The 25819-nt window shown below is 41.1% G+C and overlaps 1 protein-coding gene across 3 annotated transcripts; it reads right to left on the bottom strand.

Moving 5' to 3' along the window:
* Positions 1-5310: 5310 nt before the first annotated feature.
* Positions 5311-24371, bottom strand: LOC112254798 (sodium- and chloride-dependent GABA transporter 2). Of its 3 annotated transcripts, XM_024427668.2 has the most exons (14): positions 23960-24371; positions 21295-21429; positions 15515-15655; positions 14050-14140; positions 13685-13817; positions 13307-13441; positions 12943-13046; positions 12343-12467; positions 11808-11920; positions 11574-11711; positions 8453-8555; positions 6753-6853; positions 6447-6617; positions 5311-6182 (listed from the first exon to the last, which is right to left on the bottom strand). In XM_024427668.2, the coding sequence occupies exons 1-14, from the start codon at positions 24144-24146 to the stop codon at positions 6063-6065; spliced, it is 1797 nt and encodes a 598-aa protein (XP_024283436.1). In that variant the 5' UTR covers positions 24147-24371; the 3' UTR covers positions 5311-6062. The 3 variants fall into 3 exon arrangements, with proteins under 3 accessions (XP_024283436.1, XP_024283439.1, XP_024283438.1); XM_024427671.1 differs by lacking the exons at positions 21295-21429; positions 23960-24371 and adding an exon at positions 16177-16252; XM_024427670.1 differs by lacking the exons at positions 21295-21429; positions 23960-24371 and adding an exon at positions 15789-16169.
* Positions 24372-25819: the final 1448 nt, after the last annotated feature.

Raw genomic sequence — 25819 nt, forward strand, 5'->3', positions numbered from 1 at the left:
AGTAAAAGGCGCATGACAGCCCGCTTGGAGCTTTCCAAAAGGCACCTAAAGACTCTCAAACAAGATTCTCTGGTCTGATGAAACCAAGATTGAACTCTTTGGCCTGAATGCCAAGTGTCACTTCTGGAGGAAACCTAGCACCATCCCTATGGTGAAGCATGGTGGTGGCAGCATCATGCTGTGGGGATGTTTTTCAGCGGCAGGGACTGTTAGACTACTCAGGGTTGAGAGACAGATGAAAGGAGCATAGCACAGAGAGATCCTTGGTTAAAACTTGCCCCAGAGCGCTCAGGACCTCAGACTGAGGCAAAGGTTCAACAAGACAACGGCCCTAAGTATACAGCCAAGACAAAGCAGGAGTGGCTTCAGGACAAGTCTCTGACTGTCATTGAGTGGCCCAGCCAGAGCCTGTATTTGAACCTAATCGAACATCTCTGGAGAGACCAGAAAATAGCTGTGCAGCGACACTCCCCATCCAAACTGACAGAGCTTAAGAGGATCTGCAGAGAAGAATGGGAGAAACTCCCCAATTACAGGTGTACCAAGCTTGTAGCGTTATACCCAAGAAGACTTGAGGCTGTAATTGTTGCCAAAGGTGCTTCAACAAAGTACTGAGTAAAGGTCTGAATACTTAATATTATTTAATATTTACACATTTGCAAACTGTGCTTTTGCTTTGTTATTATTGGGTATGGTGTGTAGATTGATGATGAAAAAACAGATTTAATCAATTTTAGAATAAGGCTGTAACGTAACAAAATGTGAAAAAAGTAAAGGAGTAGCTATTGGTTAACTATTTAATTAACTATTTAGCTGTTCAGGGTCCTGTTGGTTCCAGACTTGGTGCATCAGTACCGCTTGCCATGTGGTAGCTGAGAGAACAGTCTATGACTTGCGTGGCTGGTATATCTGACACTGCCTGGTATAGAGGTCCTGGATGGCAGGGTGCTCAGCCCCAGTGATGTACTGGGTCATACGCAGTACCCTCTGTAGAGCCTTGTGGTCGGATGCCAAACAGTTGCCATACCACGCAGTGATGCAGCCAGTCAAGATGCTCTCAATAGTACAACTGTATAACTTTTTGAGGATCTGAGGGCTCATGCCAAATCTTTTCAGCATCCTGAAGTGGAAGAGGCGTTGGTTGTCTTGCACTCTTCGCGACTGTTGATGTGTGTGGACCATGATAATTCCTTAGTGATTTGGACACAGAGGAACTTGAAACTCTTGACCTGTTCCACAACAACTCTGTCGATGTGGATGGGGACGTGCTTAGCCCTCCGTTTCCAATAGTCCACGATCAGCTCCTTTGTCTTGCTGACGTTGAGGTAGAGGCTGTTGTCCTGGCACTACACTGCCAGGTCTCTGACCTCTTACCTGTAGGCTGTCTCATCGTCGTCAGTGATCGGCCTACCATCGTCGCTAACTTAATGATGGTGTTGGAGTCGTGCGTAGCCACACAGTTGTGGGTGAACATGGAGTACAGGAGGGGACTAAGCACGAACCCCTGATGGGCCCATGTGTTGAGGTTCAGCGTTGCGGATGTGTTGTTGTCTACCCCCACCCCCTGGAAGTGGCCCGTCAGGAAGTCAAGAACACCTAGCTTCACCGTCTAAGTTAACTAGCTAGTTAACTAGCAGGCTAGACTGTTGGTTTATAAAAACCAAAGAAAGCTTAACTCGGTTTTATGAACTCCTCATGCATTTAAATGGATAGACAAATAGACTGCTAATTTAGCCCTGTAGCCAGGCTAATGTTACTAGCTAAATAACAGGTATTGTATACATTTTAAACTTTCCCAAGACAGTCTACAGAATTTTCAATTTAAACAAATTCAGCCAATTAATTCATTACTAAATGTACTGTAGCTATCATACTAATTTGAGTGTACAGTATTTACGTTTACTGTGTTACGCTTAGTCTATGAGAGCAGGCTGCATTTTCACAACTTGGTCAAACACATTATTTTCAACTATCATTTTTAGCATCCAATTTGTAAGCAAATTTGAATCAGTTACAATAAGGAAGTAATATCCAAGACAAGACCACTGCCATATCTGTAACATTGTAAGTAATCATGATGAATCTGAAGAAGAGTTTCTCCGTGAGCAAGCAAATATTTAAATAACTGAATTAAGTGTTGACAGGCTTTAGGACAGAGTAGAAAGAAGAAGCTGGAAGTTATTTTTTACAGCCTTCAGTCGATTTTACATGACTTAATCAGGCCAGGAAATGAAACATAACTGAAAAGCTTTCACAAAAAAACATCACTTAACATTTTCATGGGGCTGTACTACACAGATTCAACATTAAACACAAATCCATGTCTCAGTCAAATAACCGTCATATCCTTCCATATTTGTGGCCCCTCACGGTTTTCCCTGACAATACTGTTTTGAAAATCACGGACGGTTGTGATACAGCCTGGAATCAAACCAGGGTCTGTAGTGATGCCTCTAGCACTGAAATGCAGTGCCTTAGAGCGCTGCGCCACTCAGGAGCCCAAAATTCAGGAAGCAAACTGAAATTAAAAAGCTTAAAAGAAGAAGCTATTTATGTCTATTTATGTTTATGTCTGACTAAAAAGCACCCTAAGGAAAAGCAAAGCTAAAATGGTGTGTTTAGCGGGCATGGATGTCTGGAACACCGGCAAGTGCATTTAGAACCGTATTTTAACTTTTGGGTTACCAGGTGCCTATTTTCAATCACCAGTTGCACAGAAAAAAAATAAAAATAAACCTTCCATAAAGCACTCAGGACGCCCCCGACGGATAGATGGCCGTAGTAGGGTCCTCCCATAGTGGGCTTGGATATCTGGAACACCGGTAAGTGCATTTAAAGATCTCTTTTAAATATGTCCACAGTTTTGGCGCCCCTCAGGTTCTCTGGCAGACTGTATGCTCTCCATCCAGTCTTGGTCAGTAGCCGTGCTGCAGCATTCTGTATGTTCCACAGTCGACCAATGGCTTTCTTGGGTAGACCAGACAGGAGAGCATTACAGTATTCAAGCCTGCTTGTAATAAAAACATGGATGAGTCTCTCTGTATCAGCCTGAAATAGAAAAAGCCACACTGTGGCAATGTTCCTCAGGTGGTAAAAAGTGATTTGTCACATTTCTAATGACTGGAAATTGAGTTCAGAATCTAAAACGACACCATCGTTTTTCACCTGGTGTTTTGTCTTTATTGCCCGTGAATTCAAATGTGAGGTCAGATTCTCTCTGTGCTTTGGCTCCAACAATATGTACCTCGGTCTTGTATTGATTTAGCTGGAGGAAGTTGTGAGCCATCCAAGTATTTAAATCACTAATACAGTCTAATAATTTATCCGTGGAGCTAAAATCCTCCGGTGACACAGGAATATAAAGTTGTGTATCGTCTGTGTAGTAATGCGAATCAATGCTGTGCTTTCTGATACCGCTGGAAAGGGGTAACATATATAAACTGAACAGTACCAGACCGAAAATCGAAGATTGTGGAATGCCACATGTAATATGTATTTGCTCTGAGTTATGTTCACCAAGGGTGACAAAAAACTCAGGTTAAATAGGTCCTAAACCAATTTAGAAATGGACTGGAGAGGCCAACCCACCTCGCCTGTCTGTCCAGGACTTCAGGGTGGACAACAGTGTCGAATGCAGCCCTTAGATCCAAGAGTACAAGGACAGTGAGCTGTTTGGCATCCGTGTTGGCTCTAAGCTCATTTACCACTTTAACTAAGGCGGTCTCTGTGCTGTGGTGGGCATGAAAACCAGATTGGAGTTTTTCAGAAATACATTTGGCACTTTAAAAAAATAATTTAGCTGTTTGAAAACCCATTTCTCCTGAATTTTAGATTGGAGATTGGCTGAAAATTGTTAAGAGCTGAAGATTCTAGATTTACTTTCCTTCAGAAGGGGTTTCACCATAACATAATTTTTAGTGCATTAGGGAAAGTGCCTGTGAACATGTTAATCACTTGATTAACAATAGCTTGCACTTCTTCAGATATGCACTTAAAAACTGTTTTGAAGAAGGTGGTGGGGATAGGATTGAGAAGGCAGGTAGAAGGCTTAAATTGTGATATCACTTTCTTGAGCATGTCAATGTCAACCAGAGAAAATACATGCATAGTGTCTTTGCGTGGTAGGCCTGGGCACATACACTTCTCATCAGGTCTTGCTTGACTGATACCCAGCCTAATGTTTTCTCTCTGAAATATGCCGCAAACTCATCACATTTAGATGTGGAGGAAAGTTCACATAGATTTGCGGGTATGGTAGTAGGTGCCAGGCACACCAGTTTGAGTGTGTCAAGAACTGCAACGCTGCTGGGTTTTTCACACTCAGCAGTTTTCCTTGTGTATCAAGAATGGTCAACCATACAAAGGACATCCAGCCAACTTAACTGTAGGAAGCATTGGAGTCAACATGGGCCAGCATTCCTGTGGAACGCATTCAACACCTTGTAAAGTCCACGCCCCAAAAGCTTGCACCTGTTCATAGGGCAAAAGGGGTTCAACTCAATATTAGGAAGGTGTTCCTAATGTTTTGTACACTGTATATACACAATGTCCAAGGTGTACTTGTTGACTTTCTAAAAAATACATACAAATCTTCCACAGCAGAGTATTTTATGCAAGACCAACAGTTTACCAAGATAGGTTGTGTCTACACTTGACTTCTATCAGAATACGAAGATAGCATTGAAAAGATGGGTTTAGACGCACAAAAGTCGCTTTGTGGTCTGATTGTGCTCAGATGTGTCTGACCACTTTAGGTGGTCAGGGATGCATTGTCTGCGGATTTCTCCTCAGTCTAGACGCAATAAGGCTACCGAAAGCACATACAGTGGGCAACGTCTTCAGCACTCCTCCCACAAGTCTCCATAAAACTTGCGTTTTGGGAAAGAGGCAACTTTCCATTATAACGTTGGAGGAAATAAGTTCCTAGAATGAGGAACGTGTTTGCTGGACTCATAAATGCTAGCCAGCTAGCTAATATTTAGAAAAACTAGTGTTATGCTAACCTGTTTTCAATCCCTTTAGCGTTGCTTGCTAGCTACAGAGGTTAGCTGGCTAGTTAGCTACAGTAGTTAGCTACTGCCATCAGTGGTTGTTCTTGACATATTTAGCCTAGTCTACCATTTGTAGAATGCATACTGGCATTTAAATATAGCGTGGGAAAAGGGAATCTGGACACGCAGTGGTCACGGTAGAGAACTAAAATGTAGGTGTATGTAGCTGCATGAAGTGTCAAGTCTAGACACGGCCATAAATACATCAGAAATGGCTTTGGAGTTTACCAGTAGACTGCAATGCATTATATTTTCGTGACCTTGTGCACAGGGGTTTATTACACTATTGTTAATAATTCGATCCTGAGGCTGGTCATTTTGGTTCTTCAAATAAGAATAGTTAATTACAAAGAGTTCATTAAACGTGTACATGACACTGCAACAAAATTTCCCCATGAGGACAATAAAGTCAGTAAAGTACAGGGTGTAATGTTCATTTCCCCAGTAAAATAAAAAGGTAAACGTCAATGTCTTGGATTGATTACCTATTGTATACAGAGTGTATACATACAGATTAAGCCTAGACTTGGACTAAAAAGCATGCTCAATGAAGATTTGCCATTGAAAGTGCTTTTTAGCATAGGAGGAGGCTTAGTCTGGGAAACTGGTCAAAAATGTTTAGGTGTTCTAGGTATATCTTATTTATGAATGGTCTACAACTAATTATTTGAATCATATAAGAAAAATATTTTGCTATGATTTTACACATTATGCTACAAATGTTCAGTTAATACAAAATACAAAAATATGAACTATACTGCAATCCAAACACAATACCAATACCTCAAGCACAACTCTGACCAGCTTCAACTGTATTAAACCCACAAAAACCAAAATCCTTACTAAAAAAGTTACAAAAATAGAGTATAATAGAATATAAAGGGACGGTTTCCCAGACACAGATTAAGCCTGGACTGAAAAGCATGGTAAATAATACTTGGTCCAGGACTAGGCTTAATCTCGGGTCTGGGAAACCAGCCCGAAAAGTAATAGGAGAACAGTCCAGTCAGTCTATAGATTATTGTTGTAGGTCTTCTCATCTTCAGTAACACGGTCCAGAGCATAGAGACCTGCCATCTCCTTCTTCATCATAGGAAGGTCATCTGCTGGCCGACAGACTGTCTGGAGGCGCTGGGGAAGCAAAGAGGTCTCAATATAAGTATAATCAATTTGCTGCAAAGGTATTCTTCAAAATCTCAGAATAGCTCAGAAACTGTATGCTAGAGTTAAAAGGCCCAAATGAAAGGTCCCAGCATTTCTGACCAGATTCATTTTATTTTATTTAGCCTTTTTAATTTAAAAACTTTTGTTTGTACCTCAATCTAACTTACTTGATGCAACCATTCATACTTTTAAATGTCCAAGGAAAACGTTCCATCATATAATGCCACTGACCTGCCAGAAAGTCCCTTTGGCCTGGTACAGTTTGTAGACCATGGTGATGGGGATGAGAGAGAGGGAGGACATAGCCAGGATCCAGCCTAGCCCATAGGCCCACCACGGGTACACATAGGTGTTGTTGAACTTCAGAGGGCTGTACTTCAGCAGCGAGAATACAAAGGTTACCTTGAAGAGATTTTTTTTTTTTTACAGCAATGTTGTTTCATTATTTCTTGACACTGTATTTAAATGGACAGCACAAAATATTGTAAGCATAACTGTTGTGAAAGAATGATAAAAATGCACTGGTCTTAAACTCACGGTGCCAATAGTTGGAGTAATGTAGAGCCAACAGTACTTCAGCAGGGAGGAGGGCCTGTAGCCAATCATATCCTCAATGTTGTCACAGAAGCGTTCAGCACCTTGGACAGAGACAATTATGTGACAAAATACTCATGAACAGTCCCTTTAAGGATTTTCAATTACTTTGTATCACATTTTGTCCATTACAATAACGTCAAATTGATCAGAAATACAGTGTAGACATTAATGTTGTTATGTTGACTATTGTAGCTGGAAACGGCAGATTTTTTATGGAATATCTACATATGCATACAGAGGCCCATTATCAGCAACCATCACTCCTGTGTTCCAATGGCACGTTGTGTTAGCTAATCCAAGTTTATCATTTTAAAAGCCTAATAGATCATTAGAAAGCCCTTTGGCAATTATTTTAGCACAGTTGAAAACTGTTGTTATGGTTAAAGAAGCAATAAAACTGGCCTTCTTTAGACTAGTTGAGTATCTGGAGCATCAGAATTTGTGGGTTCAATTACAGGCTCAAAATGGCCAGAAACAAATAACTTTCTTCTGAAACTCATCAGTCTTATCTTGCTCTGAGAAATGAAGGCTATTCCATGCTAGAAATTGCCAAGAAACTGAAGATCTCGTACAACGCTGTGTCCTACTCCCTTCACAGAACAGCGCAAACTGTCTCTAACCAGAATAGAAAGAGGAGTGGGAGGCCCCCGTGCAAAACGGAACAAGAGGACAAGTACATTAGAGTGTCTAGTTTGAGAAACAGACACCTCACAAGTCCTCAAAACATCAGTCACAATGTCAACAGTGAAGAGGTGACTCCGCGATGCTGGCCTTCTAGGCAGAGTTGCAAAGAAAAAGCCATTTGTCAGACTGGCCAATAAAAATAAAAGATGGGCAAAAAAACACAAACACTGGACAGAGGAAGATTGGATAAAAGTGTTATGGACAGACAAATCTAAGTTTGAGGTGTTCGGATCACAAAGAAGATTATTCATGAGACTCAGAAAAAATTAAAAGATGCTGGAAGAGTGCTTGACGCCATCTGACAAGCATGGTGGAGACAATGTGATGGTCTGGGGGTGCTTTGGTGGTGGTGGTAAAGTGGGAGATTTGTACAGAGTAAAAGGGATCTTGAAAAAGGAAGGCTATCACTCCATTTTGCAAAGCCATGCTATAACCTGTGGACGGCGCTTAATTTGGGGCCAATTTCCTCTTACAACAGAATAATGACCCAAAGCACAGCTCCAAACTATGCACAAACTATTTAGGGAAGAAGCAGTCAGCTGGTATTATTTCTATAATGGAGTGGCCAGCATAGTCACCTATTGAGCTGTTGTGGGAGCAGCTTGACCATATGGTACGTAAAAAGTGCCCATCAAGCCAATCCAACTTGTGGGAGGTGGTAATCTCTTCAGATTACCTCAACAAATTGACAACTAGAATGCCAAAGATCTGCAAGGCTATAATTGCTGCAAATTGAGGATTATTTGATGAAAGCAAAGCTTGAAGGACACAATTATTATTTCAATTAAAAATCATTATTTATAACCTTGTCAACACCTTCACTATATTTCCTATTAATTTTGCAACTCATTTCATGCATGTTTTCATGGAAAACAAGGACATTTCTAAGTGACGCCAAACTTTTGAACAGTAGTGTATGTTTGCCCATGATTACATAGTGTAATGTCTATTCTTACCATATATCCATCCAATACTGAGTGACTGGCATATGGAGAGGAGCAGCAGAGTGGCACCACTGCACACATAATGATCAAACAGCTGGATGATGTAGAGGCCACCCTGTGAGAAAATAAAACTTTAATATAAAGTCAAATCAATGTTTACAAATTTAGTTATTGTAATAACCAACCATAAATGCCTTGGATCAAAGTAGCTGAGTAAACTACACTGCATCCATACAGTGCATTCGGAAAGTATACAGACCCCTTGACTTTTTCCACATTTTGTTACGTTACAGCTTTATTCTAAAAATTGATTTAAAAAATGTTACTCAGTACTTTGTTGAAGCACCTTTGGCAGCGATTACAGCCTTGAGACTTCTCGGTATGACGCCATAAGCTTGGCATTACAGCTATTTTCAGGTCTCTCCAGAGATGTTCAATCAGGTTCAAATACGGGCACTGGCTGTACCACTTAAGGACATTCAGAGGCTTGTCCCAAAGCCACTCCTGCATGGTCTTGGCAGTGTACTTAGGGTCGTTGTCCTGTTGAAAGGTGAACCCTCGCCCCAGTCTGAGATCCTGAGCACTCTGGAGTAGGTTATGATCAAGGATATCTCTGTACTTTGCTCCGTTCATCTTTCTCTTGATCCTGACTAGTCTCCCAGTCCCTGCCGCTGAAAAACATCATGCTGACAGTGCCACCACCATGCTTCGCCGTAGGGATGATCAGGTTTCCTCCACGCTTGGCATTCAGGCAAAAGAGTTCAATCTTGGTTTCATCAGACCAAAGAATCTTGTTTCTCATGGTCTGAGAGTCTTTATGTGCCTTTTGGCAAACTCCAAGCAGGCTGTCATGTGCCTTTTACTGATGAGTGGTTCTACCATAAAGGCCTGATTGGTGGAGTGCTGCAGAGATGGTTGTCCTTCTGGAAGGTTTCCTCATCTATACAGGAGGAACTCTGGAGCTCTGTCAGAGTGACCATCGGGTTCTTGGTCACCTCCCTGACCAAGGCCCTTCTCCCCCGATTACTCAGTTTGCCCAGGCGGCCAGCTCTAGAAAGAGTCTTGGTGGTTCCAAACTTCTTCCATTTAAGAATGATGGAGGCCATGGTGTTCTTGGGGACCTTCAATGCTACAGACATTGTTTGGTACCCTTCCCCAGATTTGTGCCTCAACACAATCCTTTCTCGGAGTACAGATAATTCCTTCGAGCTCATGGCATGGTTTTTGCTCTGACATGCACTGTCAACTGTGGGACCTTATATAGAAAGGTGTGCGCCTTTCCAAATCATGTCCAATCAATTGAATTTACCACAGTTGGCCTCCAATCAAGTTGTAGAAACATCTCAAGTATGATCAATGAAAACAGGATTTTTTTAAATTACATTTTTTATTACACCTTTATTTAACCAGGTAGGCTAGTTTAGAACAAGTTCTCATTTACAACTGCGACCTGGCCAAGAAAAAGCAAAGCAGTTGGACACATATAACTACACAGAGTTAAAAATGGAGTAAAGAGAAAGGGGAAGCAGTAGTTGTTTGGGCTATTTATAGATGGGCTATGTACAGGTGCAGTGATCTGTGAGCTGCTTCCAGTTTCAGAGATTTTTATAGTTCGTTCCAGTCAGTCTTCCAGCAGAGAACTGGAAGGAGAGGCGGCCAAAAGAGGAATTGGCTTTGGGGGTGACAAGTGAGATATACCTGCTGGAACGTGTGCTACAGGTGGCTGCTGCTATGGTGACCAGCGAGCTGAGATAAGGGGGGACTTTACCTAGCAGGGTCTTGTAGATTACCTGGAGCCAGTGGGTTTGGCGACGAGTATGAAGCGAGGGCCAGCCAATGAGAGCGTACAGGTCGCAGTGGTGGGTAGTATATGGGGCTTTGGTGACAAAACAGATGGCACTGTGATAGACTGCATCCAATTTGTTGAGTAGGGTGTTGGAGGCTATTTTGTAAATGACGTCGCCAAAGTCGAGGATCGGTAAGATGGTCAGTTTTACAAGGGTATGTTTGGCAGCATGAGTGAAGGATGCTTTGTTGCGAAATAGAAAGCCAATTCTAGATTTAACTTTGGATTGGAGATGTTTTATGTGAGTTTGGAAGGAGAGAGTTTACAGTCTAACCAGACACCTAGGTATTTGTAGTTGTCCACATATTCTAAGTCAGAACCATCCAGAGTAGTGATGCTAGTCGGATGGGCTGGCAGCTGCAGGCAGCGATCGGTTGAAGAGCATGCATTTACTTTTACTTGTATTTAAGAGCAGTTGGAGGCCACGGAAGGAGAGTTGTATGGCATTGAAGCTCATCTGGAGGGTTGTTAACACAGTGTCCCAAAGAAGGGCCAGAAGTATACAGAATGGTGTCGTCTGCGTAGAGGTGGATCAGAGACTCACCACCAGCAAGAGCGACATCATTGATATATACAGAGAAGAAAGTCGGCCCAAGAATTGAACCCCGTGGCACCCCCATAGAGACTTCCAGAGGCCCTGACAACAGGCCCTCCGATTTGATACACTGAACTCTGTCGGAGAAGTAGTTGGTGAACCAGGCGAGGCAATCATTTGAGAAACCAAGACTGTTGAGTCAGCCGATGAGGATGTGGTGATTGACAGAGTCGAAAGCCTTGGCCAGGTCAATGAATACGGCTGCACAGTATTGTTTCTTATCGATGGCGGTTAAGATATCGTTTAGAACCTTGAGAGTGGCTGAGGTGCACCCATGACCAGCTCTGAAACCATGGCGGAGAAGGTACGGGATGCACCTGAGCTCAATTTTGAGTCTCATAGCAAAGGGTCTGAATACTTATACCCAGGCCCACCCATGGCTGCTCCCCTGCACAGTCATGTGAAATCCATAGATAAGGGCCTCATGAATTCATTTAAATTGACAGATTTTCTTCTATGAACTAACTTAGTAAAATCTTTGAAATTGTTGCATGTTGCGTTTATATTTTTGTTCAGTATATTTTATGATTTAGTTTTGAAAAAGTGCTGCTTAGATCCAACCTTTTATTGCCATTCTTTTGAAGTTATTTCACTTACCTCAATATAACACTTCACAATTCATGTTCCTGATATTAAGTTTTCAGTTTTAGAAAACCACCTCTACCTGTGGTCATACAGCAACAACCTCTCACCTCTGTGATCATGATGAGACCGACCAGGTAGCAGCAGCAGCAGATGAGCAGCAGCAGAAGCTCCCTCCGGTAGCCCTTTCTGATGAGGTTGGGATAGAAGTCCGTTACCGAGGTCATAAGGCTCTCAAGGGCGACAAACTGGGGAAAATGAGAGAGAAGGCAAGGTACATAGGAGGGAAAGGTAAAGGGAAGGACACAACAGGGACAGGACACCCAGGTGTGTTGAGCTCTAACCTGGCTATCTACTCCCAACAGGATGATCATGGTGAAGAAGCAGACAGCCCAGAACTGAGGGCAGGGGAGCAGGGACACTGCCTGAGGGTACACTATGAAGACCAGGCCAGGACCTTCAGCAGCACAACAATGAAAAAATTACAGAATATATGTACCCAAATGCAATCTGATTGAATTAATTTAACGAGACATTTAGTTATGCATGTCAAAAAAGTAGATTTCATGAGCTGAGACAGTGCTTCTACCAGACAAGGTATAGATGCAGACAAAATGAAGTTCAGAAGAAAGGTGAAGTAGGCACAGATCTCACTAACTAAAGCAGATGGGCCAGCTCTCTCTGATGATTAAAGTGCAGGCTGAGGACAGGATAGAAAATCAGATACTGTTTGTCTTGAACATAATTTTTCTATCTTCGCATCCCACTCTCTCAGCCATCCACAATGCTGAGCAATTATGTTGTCAGACAGTACTTGGGGTGATCAGTAGGATAATAGGGAGTCATACCATTGTAGATTGATGTCCTTTAAAGACTCACCTGACTCAGCAACCACAGAGATGTCCACACCCTGTTCTCCAGCCATATAACCCAGTATGGAGAAAATGGCAAAACCAGACACAAAGCTGGTCCCACTGTTCAACAAGCACAGGTAGAAGGAATCTCTGCAAGGTACAAAACAAGTTTAAAGTATAAAGACACCTTCCTCTTTCACATACACTGTTGGCAAGGGTCTAATAAGATTTAAATACATGTTATTAATGTTCAGGACGATTGAGGTAATGTGTCATGAATCCTCCTGGCGTAGGTGAATAAGCAAACTGTTATTATATGCTCTGAAGAGATCTTGACCTGCAGTGCTTGCCAGATGAAACCCTGAAGGCAGCTTGCTGTTGAAACGTTATTAAGTGATAAAAAGGAATGTGTCAGAGCCATGAGAGTATGTGGTTTTTCTTTTCCATGCATTCTACTTCTCCAGCCTGCACCTCACCTAACCAGATGTGCTTTTTCTGACTGAAGAGATCTTGTGACCATAGATCCTCCTGGTACTGCTAAATAAGCAAACTATGTGAGATCTTCAATGTGCCAAATTATTACCTCCAATTTTTAATCAAACCCACACACTAGTTGAAGCCTCACTTGTAGCAGTTGTTGTTGTATTTGTTGTAGCTTCCAAGAGAGGTCAGGTAGCCCAGGCATATGGCGTAAGAATAGAATATCTGGGTTCCTGCATCCATCCAAACCTTATTAACGAGCAAACAGACAAAGAAGAGGGAAACTAAAGTCATAAACTGAACATATTTAAGTAACACAAGGGAAATGTATATCAGTAAGAAGCGAGACTAAACAAGGATTTAGAGGGCCGGTTTCCTGGACACCAATGAAGCATACTCCTGGACTAAGGATGTTCAATGGAAATACTCAACTTGAAGTGTTTTTTTGTTGTCGTCCAGGACTAGTCTTTATCTGTGTCTGGGAAAATTGCCCATACTACAGATAATACCTGTGGATCAACGAGGCGTGTAACATTGGGATACAAGTAGTAGAATATGCCATCTTTAGCTCCTGGAAGGGTCACTCCTCGGACAAATAGCACCGCTAGCATTACATAGGGGAAGGTGGCCGTGAAGTAGGCTGCCTATGAATTAGTAGTACAGGATTAGTAGAACACAGAAAACACAATATAGCCAAGCATTCCCGGCATCACCATACCAACTATGGGCCCATAATTGCACCAAATAACTTTAAAGCTACATCAAATAGCTGTCCCTCTGTTAATTTTATGTTTATTTTGTTACCTCTGAATTCAAGATTGATTGAGATTGGGATGATGCATAATTATGAAACGACTGTCTTGACTAATATATGAAATCAAAATCACCTTCCCTGTAGACCTAACTCCTTTCCAGATACAGAAGTAGCAGATGGCCCAGGACAGCAGAAGACACAGAGCCAGCTCCCATCTAATGCCTCCCAATGACTCAATTCCATCTGACATTCTCAGCACTCGCCGGCTGTAAGGAGAAATAGTTGACACAGCAATACATTTGATCACCAAAATAAAATATATTGTATGTAAATGTATTGTAGTCTATTGTATGCTTATAAGAATCATTTCATAATTCCAATAGTTCATTTTAAGAAATAAGACAATAGTATCTGATTCATTTATAAATTGAGGAGTCAAGAATCTAATCACGAACGATGCAGTGGGGTTAAAAACACAGCATTTATAAATAGACTTACTGCCAAAACTCCACAACGGAAGATGACACATTCAGGAGTGGAACAGTCCAATTGGTGCTGGCATTCTTGGTGCCAAATGTCACACAAAAATCTGAAATACATTCAAGTCTAGTTGAAACAGGTTATAAAGTTGACAGCTTCAAATGCATATGCAACCTAATAGACAGATCCTCTTAATGTAAATGACTCAAAAGAAATATGAACCCTTAACATGTTAAACGCTATTTCTTTCAATCTGAGAAAATGTTTTAAAGAGGTCTGATGACAAGGTAAACACTTTCAAATCAAATAAAAGTTTATTTGTCATGCGCCCTGAATACAACAGGTGTAGACCTTACAGTGAAATGCTTACTTACAGGCTCTAACCAATGGTGTGAAAAAAAGAAAGAAAAAGAAGTGTGTGTGTAGGTAAGTAAAGAAATAAAACAACAGTAAAAATACATTTGAAAAAAGAGTAGCAAGGCTGTATACAGACACCTGTTAGTCAGGCTTATTGAGGTAGTATGTACATGTAAGTATCGTTAAAGTGACTATGCATATATGATGAACAGAGAGTAGCAGAAGTGTAAAAAGAGGGGTTGGCGGGTGGTGGGACACAATGCAGATAGCCCAGTTAGCCAATGTGCGGGAGCACTGGTTGGTCAGGCCAATTGAGGAAGTATATACATGAATGTATAGTTAAAGTGACTATGCATATAAGATAAACAGAGAGTAGCAGCAGCGTAAAAGAGGTGTGTGTGTTTGTGTTAGAGAGAGAGGGGGCGGGGGGTAGAAGATACCAGACAGCTCTTCTCCCCCATTATTCTCACTGTCTGCAGTATTTGTGCAAACTGTCAGAAGATGTTCACGTGAACACACTGATTGCTCATGATCTCCCCTCACTGAACTACCATGGCTGCAAGCGGTTAGAATTTTTTGTTGTTGATAAGAGTCATTGAATTTCAGTGATGGATGTTACTTGTTAGCAGCACTCTGTGCTTCATTACTGTGGCAGCAGGTAGCCTAGTGGTTGGGCCAGTTGCTAGATCGAATCCCTAAGCTGACAAGGTAAAAATCTGTCTTTCTGTTTCTGCCCCTGAACAAGGCAGTTCATAGGCCGTCATTGTAAATACGAATTTGTTCTTAACTGACTTGCCTAGTTAAATAAAGGTAAAATAAAAAAAGAGAAAATAACTAGGCTTCAGAGGTAGTTGCTCCTATAAAGATTATCGCAACCCAGCAGCCTCGAATACACCGTTTGATTAAAACTGCCACCAAGTCAGGGGATTTGGCCATTTTGGGACCTGTTACATTTGTGTTTTTAATTTCAAGAAATGATTAAATAGATATAGGCCATATAAAGTTGTGTTAAAAATCAGTCAGTGGGGACCCCTCAGCCAGCTGGGGTCTGTTTCAGTTGAAACATATGCACAAAGCAGTCCTCCTCTGCACCAAATTTCAGTCAAGTCAACAATATTGTAAATACCTGTGTTCCAAGCATTGTTGCAGTTAGCCCATGGCAGGTCAGCAGTGAAGGATGAGAACAGGTAGAGGAAAGCCCACACCAGAATCACTATGTAGGTCATACATCCATATATAGTGATCACCTGGGCGGCATAGCCCATTCCTGATGAAGACAAGCAAAACATAGCAACATGCTCATAAAAAACTAACACGTTTTTTCAAATGACCTTCACTGCAGTTGATTCCCAATGACAGCAACCCAAAGGCCTGTGCGGCACATAATTGAGTCTTGTCACCTTACTGTCCAAATGCATTGTGTGCAGCCGGCAAAACGTTCATATCCTTTGTGGACCGGTTAGCACCTAAAACATCAGGCGGCATAGGCTTCGATTTCCGTAACATTATTTCGAACATCCTAACAGGTTATAGTTGTACGCGTGTCGCGATCAATCAGTTAGTAGGTTGGATATTTCCGAGTTTCCTAGTTCCGACTTGCACTTGAACGCGGCCTTCAGCCAGGACATTTTCGTCAGTTCGTGCACACATTTTTTCTCTCGAGGCAAGCCAAAGCGTCGTCACTGGTTACCACAGACAAAGTCTAAACCACGCCCGTTTCTAAAATGTATGTTCTTAAAATGTTATTTTAAACCTAACCTTAACCACACTGCTAACCTTATGTCTCACCTTAAATTAAGACCAAAAAGCGATATTTTACGATCTAGCCCCCCAAAATTTGTGGCACTGATGAAGGGGCGTAGCTTCGTCGGTGATTGGTCAACAGAAGGGATTATTCAATGAAGTGTTTGTTGTCGTTTAGCGAGAAACAAAAAATTTATGATTTTTTTTCACTTGAGATACAGTATACTGCACCAAACATCTTAGTTAGATGTCAAATTGCGTGACAAATTGCGTGACTACTCAATAAATCTGTCATTCATTTTTACGTTATGTAAAGATTATACCACAATTGTGGAATAAAACAATATGAAATCACACATTTACCTGTAGAAATACATTTTTTTCCCTGTTGATATTGATTTATATAAGCAAATTCATAGTTTCTCATCTTTTGGTTGCTAGAGACTCGACCCAGTCATTCGTTCTTTATGATCCATACTAGCCATGCACGATAGCAATGTTCTTATCCCTTGCTTGCTGCTAACTAGCCAACGAGCAGCCAGAATACAGAATGAAGTGGTAATTGCCGGGTTTGCCTGGCATTGCTAGAAAAGTTTGCGTCCTCATCAGGACACTCGACACTGTACATTACGACGAAATGGCATTGCATATCAAACACTAGGCTAGAAGCTAGCAAAATAGTTTTTGTTGCTAGCAAACCTGCCAATATGACAAGCGAATTCAAATATCAATTGCTGAAAACAGCTGGTCAAACTAGAAACGTGGAGTATTTAACAGCATAGCGCCACTTGCATCATGTCTGCAGTGGGGACCAGAGAATTGCATGTTCATCACTCACCATGTTGGGACATCAGATGGCATCTGAGATGCTCCATAAAAAAATGTCTCTGCAAAAACAATGCCAGCCAGGTTTTTTCCTCACTGGACCTGCGTTTACGATGTATCCAATTTCAGTTTGTGTGGTTGTTGGTTTAGCTTTCTGCAACTTTGTAGCAAGTACCATCTGCATGTATAGGCACTTATTGCGTCATGATTGCAAGGTGTCCGATATCTTTTCCAACTGTCCAATTATCTGGCATTATACAACAGGTGGGTCTAATCCTGAAACCGCATTCCAGCCGGTGTCTATTTAATGGAAGCCTCTCAAATGTAATCCAGTTAGAATCAGGAATTCCCCAGGGTAGCTGTTTAGGCCCCTTGCTTTTTTTTCTAAATTTTTACTAACTACTTGCCACTGACTTTGAGTAAAGCCAGAGTGTCTATGTATGCGGATGACTCAACACTATACACGTCAGCTACTACAGCGACTGAAATGACTGCAACACTCAACAAAGAGCTGAAGTTAGTTTCAGAGGGGGTGGCAAGGATAAAATTAGCCCTAAATACGTTGCCAGGCAGTATGGCAATAGAACATTTAGAACAAACAACTGGGCCGTGTCTATAGATACAGAACAAAAAGACTGAACTGGGCTGCGTCTCTAGCAACCGAATCGACAGAACGAACAACAAATTCATCAAAATTATGTTTCTAATGAAAATATGTAAATCATTATTTGAATATGTTGATAACCCATTGTATAAAAGTGATAATGCACTTGAAGCCAGTGTTTGAAGAATATATTGGCACGGTCTGCCAACAACACCCGTGCCAATATATCCTCCAAACACCGGCGTCTCGGACATGATCATTTAATTATTCAACGCTGGGTCTAATCCTGAATGCTGATTTGTTAAAATTGCATTCCAGCCTGTGTCTATTCCACAAGATACCACTGGCTACATCTATGATGTCAATATGCCTATTTACTCTGTTTCATCTGACTGCGCAATCCACTGTCTCATCAGCCCAGCCACAACCACAGGGCTCTCCAGAGGGTGGTGCAGTCTGCCCAATGCCTGCCCTCCCGGACACATACAGCACCCAATGTCACAAGAAGGCCAAAAAGATCATCTAGGACATCAACCACCCGAGCCACTGCCTGTTCACCCTGCTACTATCCAGAAGGCGAGGTCAGTACAGGTGCAAAAAAACTGGGACCGAGAGACTGAAAAACAGCTTCTATCTCAAGGGCATCAGACTGTTAAATAGCCATCACTAGCCGGCTACAACCCGGTTACTCAACCCTTCACCTTAGAGGCTGCTGCCCTATATACATAGACATGAAATCACTGGTCACTTTAATAATGGAACATTAGTCACTTTAATCGTGTTTACATACTGCTTTACTCATTTTGTATGTATATACTGTATTCTATTCTAATGTATTTTAGTCAATGCCACTCAGACATTGCTCGTCCTAATATTTATATATTGCTTAACATTCTTTAACTTTAGATTTGTGTGTATTATTGTGAATTATTAGATATTACTGCACTGTTGGAGCTAGGAACACAATCATTTCACTACACCCGCAATAACATCTACTAAATATGTGTATGTGACCAATAACATTTGATTTGATTTAATACAGCGCTGTGTTAGGTTAGGGGTGAGAGAACGGACTGATGCAACCTGATTGGCTGAACGCAATACACAACATCTTGAATTAGCATTTAGTCACTGGTGATGGAAAATGTTTTTTCATAATGAAAGTAAGCATATTTTCCCAGTTTGTCTCATAATTAAATATATTTAAGGAGGAAAATGCAGCCTATGCAGCCTGAATGGAGAATGTTTTAGGCATAAACTGGTCAATGAGGGATACAAAACTATTGCTGGCTGCATACAATGCATTTGGATGGTAAAATGACACGACTCAATATCGCCATCTGCCGGCCTTTGGGCTTCCATGATAGATTTAGTCAGATTAAGGTTACCACAGGCCCACATTCATTCTGAAAATACTGTATGTCTAAGATCCAAATCAATTTGTTTCAAGTAGCCCTTCTGAAGACTGTCTGACTGATTTGCATTTTTGAACACATTTTTTATTTGTGTGTGTGTGTGTGTGCTTGCTTCAGCTGTTTGATCATGACATCAATTAATGTGGGACTCAGACTCAGTTGGTAAAAGCATGGCTCTAGTAGCAACACCAGGGTCACGAAAGGTTAATTTCCTGCTGCTAAGATGTATGCTATCTCTGTGCAGTTAGACACTTTAGCTAAAAGGATCAGCTAAATGGCATATATTATTATTGATTTAAAAAAGTGAACATTTAATTCAGACACGGTCTTCAGAAAGGGACGCTGTTGTAATATTAGTTGGATATACACTACCGGTCAAAGGTTTTAGAACACATACTCATTTAAGGGTTTTTCTTTATTTTGACTATTTTCTACATTGTCTAATAATAGTGAAGACATAAACTATGAAATAGCACAAATGAAATCATGTAGTAACCAAAAAAGTGTTAAACAAATCAAAATATATTTTATATTTGAGATTCTTCAAATAGCCAGCTTCATACACTCTTGGCATTCTTTCAACCAGCTTCCTGAGGTAGTCACCTGGAATGCATTTCAATTAACAGGTGTGCCTTCTTAAAAGTTCATTTGTTGAATTTCTTTACTTCTTAATGCGTTTGAGCCAATCGGTTGTGTTGTGACAAGATAGGGGTGGTATACAGAAGATAACCCTATTTGGTAAAAGACCAAGTCCATATTATGGCAAGAACAGCTCAAATAACCAAAGAGAAACAACAGTCCAACATTACTTTTACTTTAAGACATGAAGGTCAGTCAATACAGAGAATTTCAAGAACTTTTGAACGTTTCTTCAAGTACAGTCGCAAAAACCATCAAGCGCTATGATGAAACTGGCTCTCAGGACCGCCACAGGAATGGAAGACCCAGAGGTACCTCTGCTGCAGAGGATAAGTTCATTAGAGTTGCCAGCCTCAGAAATTGCAGCCCAAATAAATGCTTCATAGAGCTCAAGTAACAGACACATCTCAACATCAACTGTTCAGAGGAGACTGTGTGAATCAGGCCTTCATGGTCAAATTGCTGCAAAGAAACCACTACTAAAGGACACCAATAATAAGAAGAGACTTGCTTGGGCCAGGAAACACGAGCAATGGATATTAGACCGGTGGAAATGTTTCCTTTCATCTGGAGTCCAAATTGGAGATTTTTGGTTCCAACCGCTATGTCCTTGTGAGACGTGGTGTGCGTGAATGGATGATCTCTGCATGTGTATTTCCCTCTGTAAAGCATGGAGGAAGAGGTGTTGTGGTGTGGGGGTGCTTTGCTGGTGACACTGTCTGTGATTTATTTAGAATTCAAGGCACACTTAACCAGCGTGGCTACCACAGTATTCTGCAGCGATACCCTATCCCATCTGGTTTGGGCTCAGTGGGACTATCATTTGTTTTTCAACAGGACAATGACCCAACACACCTCCAGGCTGTGTAAGGGCTATTTTACCAAGAAGGCGAGTGATGGAGTGCTGCATCAGATCACCTGGCCACCACAATCCCCCTACCTCAACCAAATTGAGATGGTTTGGGATGAGTCGGACCGCAGAGTGAAGGAAAAGCAGTCGACAAGTGCTCAGCATATGTGGTAACTCCTTCAAGATTGTTGGAAAAGCATTCCAGGTGAAGCTGGTTGAGAGAATGCCAAGAGTGTGCAAAGCTGTCATCAAGGCAACGGGTGGCTATTTGAGGAATCTCACATTTATAATATATTTTAATTTGTTTAACACTTTTTTGGTTACTTCATGATTCCATGTGTTATTTCACAGTTTTGATGTCATCACTATTATTCTACAATGTAGAAAATAGTCCAAATAAAGAAAAACCCTTGAATGAGTAGGTGTTCTAAAACTTTTGAATGGTAATAAATGGGGGCCCTATGTAACTGCACAAAAATCTTAATGAATGAAGATCACAAAGCAACTATTTGTTTCGTGTCTCAGCACGAATAAGGAACCACACCTACTCATTCTACTCTAAGTCTCACTCTACTATTCATTGCAAAGTGGTTTATTCTGTTTACTTCATTATGGTTTATACTTTACATAATGATGTACCGTAATCTTTACTGTGCTGTAGCAAGACCATGCAAGACATCTACATTATGAAATGCGAAAAGCACTTCAAGGCTCAGGCTCATCCTACGAGAGAATTTGTCACAATGAAAACAATGTAGCCTACTTGAGCTGCAGCAAAGGCATTTGAAAACATAACTTTTAAGTGCACAGAACTGTACAGCAATATTCACCCTCAAACAGCGGGCAGATTTTCCTCCAGCAGGTGATGCCCCCCTGGCTGGTGTACTGTCCCAGAGCCGTCTCCAGGATGAACAGAGGGATGCCACAGGTCACCAGGTACAGGATGTACGGGATGAAGAACGCACCTACAGTACAGGAAGGAGTCACATATTAGGACTGCTTGATGTTAATCTATGTTCAAACTTTAACCTTCAGTTGACAATATCTTGTGACAGCTGTTTTGGTTCTGGGTGCTGAGATTAAGTTGACACTGACAGTATGCATAAGTCTTTGTATCTTTCATCATTATACATCTGAACAAACCAATTTATTTTCATGCCACTTTAAATTTAAATTTGTCTCATGGATCATGGATCACACCCTCACAATATACCCAGTTTTAGAAATCAAATTCCTGTTGTCTGCGACAGATGACTTTTCAACCTCCATCACTACTGATCGGGTCACACTACTGTGCAAACCAAACACACCCTTGAAAGTGCAGTGTGGAACCCCCCCCCCCCCAACAAAAAAATCCTGATACCATGCAAGGTGAATTAATGTATACTTACTTATCTCAAAGGAATGGGAATGAGAAGCCAGCACAATGACCATGGGGTCAGACGGTATGAGTTTTCAAGGGGTTCAACTACAGTATTTGGATGCAGCTTTGTTTATTTGTGTCATTTAAAGGAGCTTTAGGCTAAACAACAAACCAATCCTTCTCTTTTCTCTTTTTGCCTGAACTGACCAGGCAGCAAATCAACCATGCATTTGTAAACAAGACAGAGAGACTTGGATAAAATAATAGGATAATTTCATCATATGCTCTCACAACCAAACTTTTTATTAAAAGGGAACAAATTTGGAAACTTCAATGTAATGTTATTAGGAGTGGAAAGTGTGTAATACAACATTATATTTTCTAGTATCTATTGTAGAATCACATACAAGTTAAGCATGTAGTATACACTGAGTATACAAAACAATAGGAACACCTTCCTAATATTGAGTTGCACCCCCATTTTGCCCTCAGAACAGCATCAATTCGTCGGGGTATCGACTACACAATGTGTCGAAAGAGTTCCACAGAGATGCTGGCCCATGTTGACTCCAATGATTCCCACAGTTGTGTCAAGTTGGCTGGATGTCCTTTGGGTGGTGGACCATTCTTGATACACACGGGAAACTGTTGAATGTTTAAAAAAAACAGCATCTTTGCAGTTCCTGACACACTCAACCCGGTGCGCCTGCCGCCTACTACCATACCCTGTTCAAAGGCACTTAAATCGTTTGTCTTGCTCATTCACCCTCTGAATGGCACACATACACAATCCATTTCTCAATTGTCTCAAAGCTTAAAATCCTTATTTAATTAACCTCTCTCCTCTCCCTCATCTACACTGATTGATGGAATCATAGCTTTCAGCTGGATTCACCTTGTCAGTCTGTCATGCAAAGAGCAGGTGTTCCTGTTTTGTACACTCAGTGTATATTGTAAACTGTACACCAAATACATGCAAGATGCAAATAAGTGAACAATATTGAATAAGATCAAAAATGTTTTTGGTTAATTTCATGTTCTCTGATGTGACACTGAATGGTGTTTAGGTACAAAACATCAAGAAATTTAGCAGGAATTTTAAAAAAACGGTTGCTTAGTCATGGGAATCAAAAATTAAGACGGAGCTGGTGACCTTAATAACAGTATTCTCGCGAGCCAGAACCAACTCTCGAGCTAGCCAACTGGCTCAATGTAAGAATAGCTGTTATGAGACATTAGATCAACAGCCACATATCTCACAGACTGCACATATTTCAAATTATTACTTATTATTTTTATTACTGACCCATAACTATGAGACGTATTTTGGAAGTTCTAAAGAACATTTTGGAAGTTCTAAAGAATTTTTTAAAAGGGACCTACCCCCCGAAACACTAAACACCTCTCCATTAATATGGATGCTACCATGATTACGGATGATCCTGAATTAATCATGAATAATGATGAGTGAGAAAGTTACATATGCACAAATATCATACACAAGACATGCTAACCTCTCACCATTACAATAATAAGGGAGGTTAGCACTTTGGGGGGGAGAGGGGGCATGATATTTGTGCGCCTGTAACTTTCTCATTAATCATTATTCACGATCCATTCAGTATTATCCGTAATCATGGTAGTATCCACATTAATATAGAAGTGTTTAGAAACATGTTCTATTCTTATTTACAATAAAAAGGACTCCAAAATTATACAAATATATTATTTACCATGAATTTCTATTGGGCACAAAATAATCTGAAACAAAGCCAAAACAAACAGCAAATGCATCCAACATGTTTGTAGAGTCACAAGCTTGACGTAATCATTGCGTGCTAGGAATATGGGACCAAAAACTAAACTTTTGACTACTTTAATACACATATAAGTAACTTTTGGTCCCCTAAAATGGTGGGACTATGAACAAAAAGTGGTATAATTTTTAAACGGTTTACCCAATATAAATGAAAATACTCTCAAATTAAAGCTGACAGTTTGCACTTTAACCTCATTGTCATTGTATCATTTCAAATCCAAAATGCTGGAGTGCAGAAACAAACCATTGTCCCAATACTTTTGGAGCTCTCTGTATTTAACCAAAAGACAAAAATAGGACTTTGTTGACTCACCCCCACCGTTCTTGTAACAAAGATAGGGAAATCTCCATATATTTCCAAGTCCAACAATTGCGCCAGCCACAGTTAGAATAAACTCAAGTTTGTTCTCCCACTGGCCTCGTTCATTGACCCTCTGTTGGGCAACCTGCATCGGCCCGGGGAGAGTCTCATGCCTGCCTGCCAAGAGAGGACCTGCCATCCTGCAGTGAGTGAGAGAGAGAGAGGGTCCGAAGGCGAGTACTGCTGGTCGAGTCTGTTGAGTTCCTGCCTGGAGGTCAGTGGTTGGTGCAATTGTCTGCTGCTGGAGCTTTTATGGATAACAGCCCTGTCAAGATTCCAGATTCTTCTGCCTGAAGGGGGACGCAAAAACATGAGGGCTGACAAGTCATTAATTTGCTTGCACGGGATCCAGATATTTGAATGAGAGCTGCACTTTTAGTGTCCAAAAGAATGCCTGCAGGACTGTGATCCTCTCAGCTGGGTTGGGAAAGACTGACGTTTCAGCATAGCTACACAGAATAACACATTGTACAATTCCAATATAGGATAACTGACTTTCAATTCTTGTTGAAACAGGTTAATTTCCTAATTTATACGGTTTACAACTCTCAGTGACATTAAAGGAATTACAGATAATACTGATATTTTGTATTACAGTTAGTGACTTTGATCACTCTGTATAGAAGGAATAATTTTAACAGATTCTGGTCTGGTATACATTCAGAAGAGGGTGCTTATATCTTAGCCTTGGACAACCAGACTATAATAACAAGGCATTGGGCTTATCCTACTACTGTACAAAGTCCTGTGCTCTACAGACATCACAAAGTACCGTGTAGACATCACAAAGACTATGTGTTCTATATTTATGCACATACAGACATAATTAGATCTTTGTATAAGGTTCCTCTATCTTCAAAAGGCCCCCCCATATGTATTTAATTTCAGGCAATTGTGCAATGTGTATGCCCTATAAAGCTGTTTAATCATCACATTTGCGTTCAGAATCAGTCAGTGGGGGTCCCCTGGGGAGCAGGGGCCCATTGCATTAGAAACTAGCGAAACATAGAGCTAAGTCCACTTCTGAATGTCAGTCCTAGTGATGGGAAAACATGGAACTAAAAACTGAAAACACATAATTCCTGAAGTCCTGACCTTGGTTGGGCCTCAAGTCCATTATCATGCCATTGCCTTCTGGGGTTTGAGTTCATCAAGGGCCTACATCTTGAGGTTCCAGATACCAGCACCATGGGGAGGCCAGCCTGAAATACCATTGGTATTTATATATGTAGGGGTGGGCTGTGAAACTGCAGCTGACCTCAGCTCTGTGAGTAGCAGGCTGGATATTGAGACCACCTAAGGTGCAGACAGATAAGACAGACAGGGGTTAGGGCACCAGGCTTAAAGGAGCCTTAACCAGGAGCCTTTGGGTTCCTTGTATTACATAGAGTACAGTGTTCTCAGAAATACATTGATACTCTTTCATAGTATGTAGATGAAAAAAACATTGGAACGATGGTGTAACGGCATTCGTCCTCCTGTGACGAGGAGTATGAGAGATCGGACCAATGCGCAGCGTGGTATGTGTTCATGATGTTTATTTACTGAACACTGAAATACAAAATATCAACGTGAAAAAAACGAAAACAGCTCCATCAGGTGCAAAACACACTAAACAGAAAATAATCACAGACAAAACACAGGTGGGAAAAGGCTACCTAAGTATGATTCTCAATCAGAGACAACGAACGACACCTGCCTCTGATTGAGAACCATACTAGGCCAAACACATTGAAAAAAGAACATAGACTACCCACCCCAACTCACGCCCTGACCAACCTAAAAACAGAGACATAACAAAGGAACTAAGGT

This window comes from Oncorhynchus tshawytscha, linkage group LG07 (genome assembly GCF_018296145.1).
Source record: "Oncorhynchus tshawytscha isolate Ot180627B linkage group LG07, Otsh_v2.0, whole genome shotgun sequence".
Classification (NCBI taxonomy): Eukaryota; Metazoa; Chordata; class Actinopteri; order Salmoniformes; family Salmonidae; genus Oncorhynchus; species Oncorhynchus tshawytscha.

Bases quoted from the DNA above. Each gene is read 5' to 3' on its own strand.
- LOC112254798 (XM_024427668.2), bottom strand. From the start codon at position 24,146: ATGGCAGGTCCTCTCTTGGCAGGCAGGCATGAGACTCTCCCCGGGCCG. The intron at 12,468-12,942 runs GTGAGGCTTCAA...TGTACCTTGCAG, and splicing joins TACAACAACAACTGCTACAA to AGATTCCTTCTACCTGTGCT. The intron at 6,183-6,446 runs GTCAGTGGCATT...TTGCTTCCCCAG, and splicing joins CCAAAGGGACTTTCTGGCAG to CGCCTCCAGACAGTCTGTCG.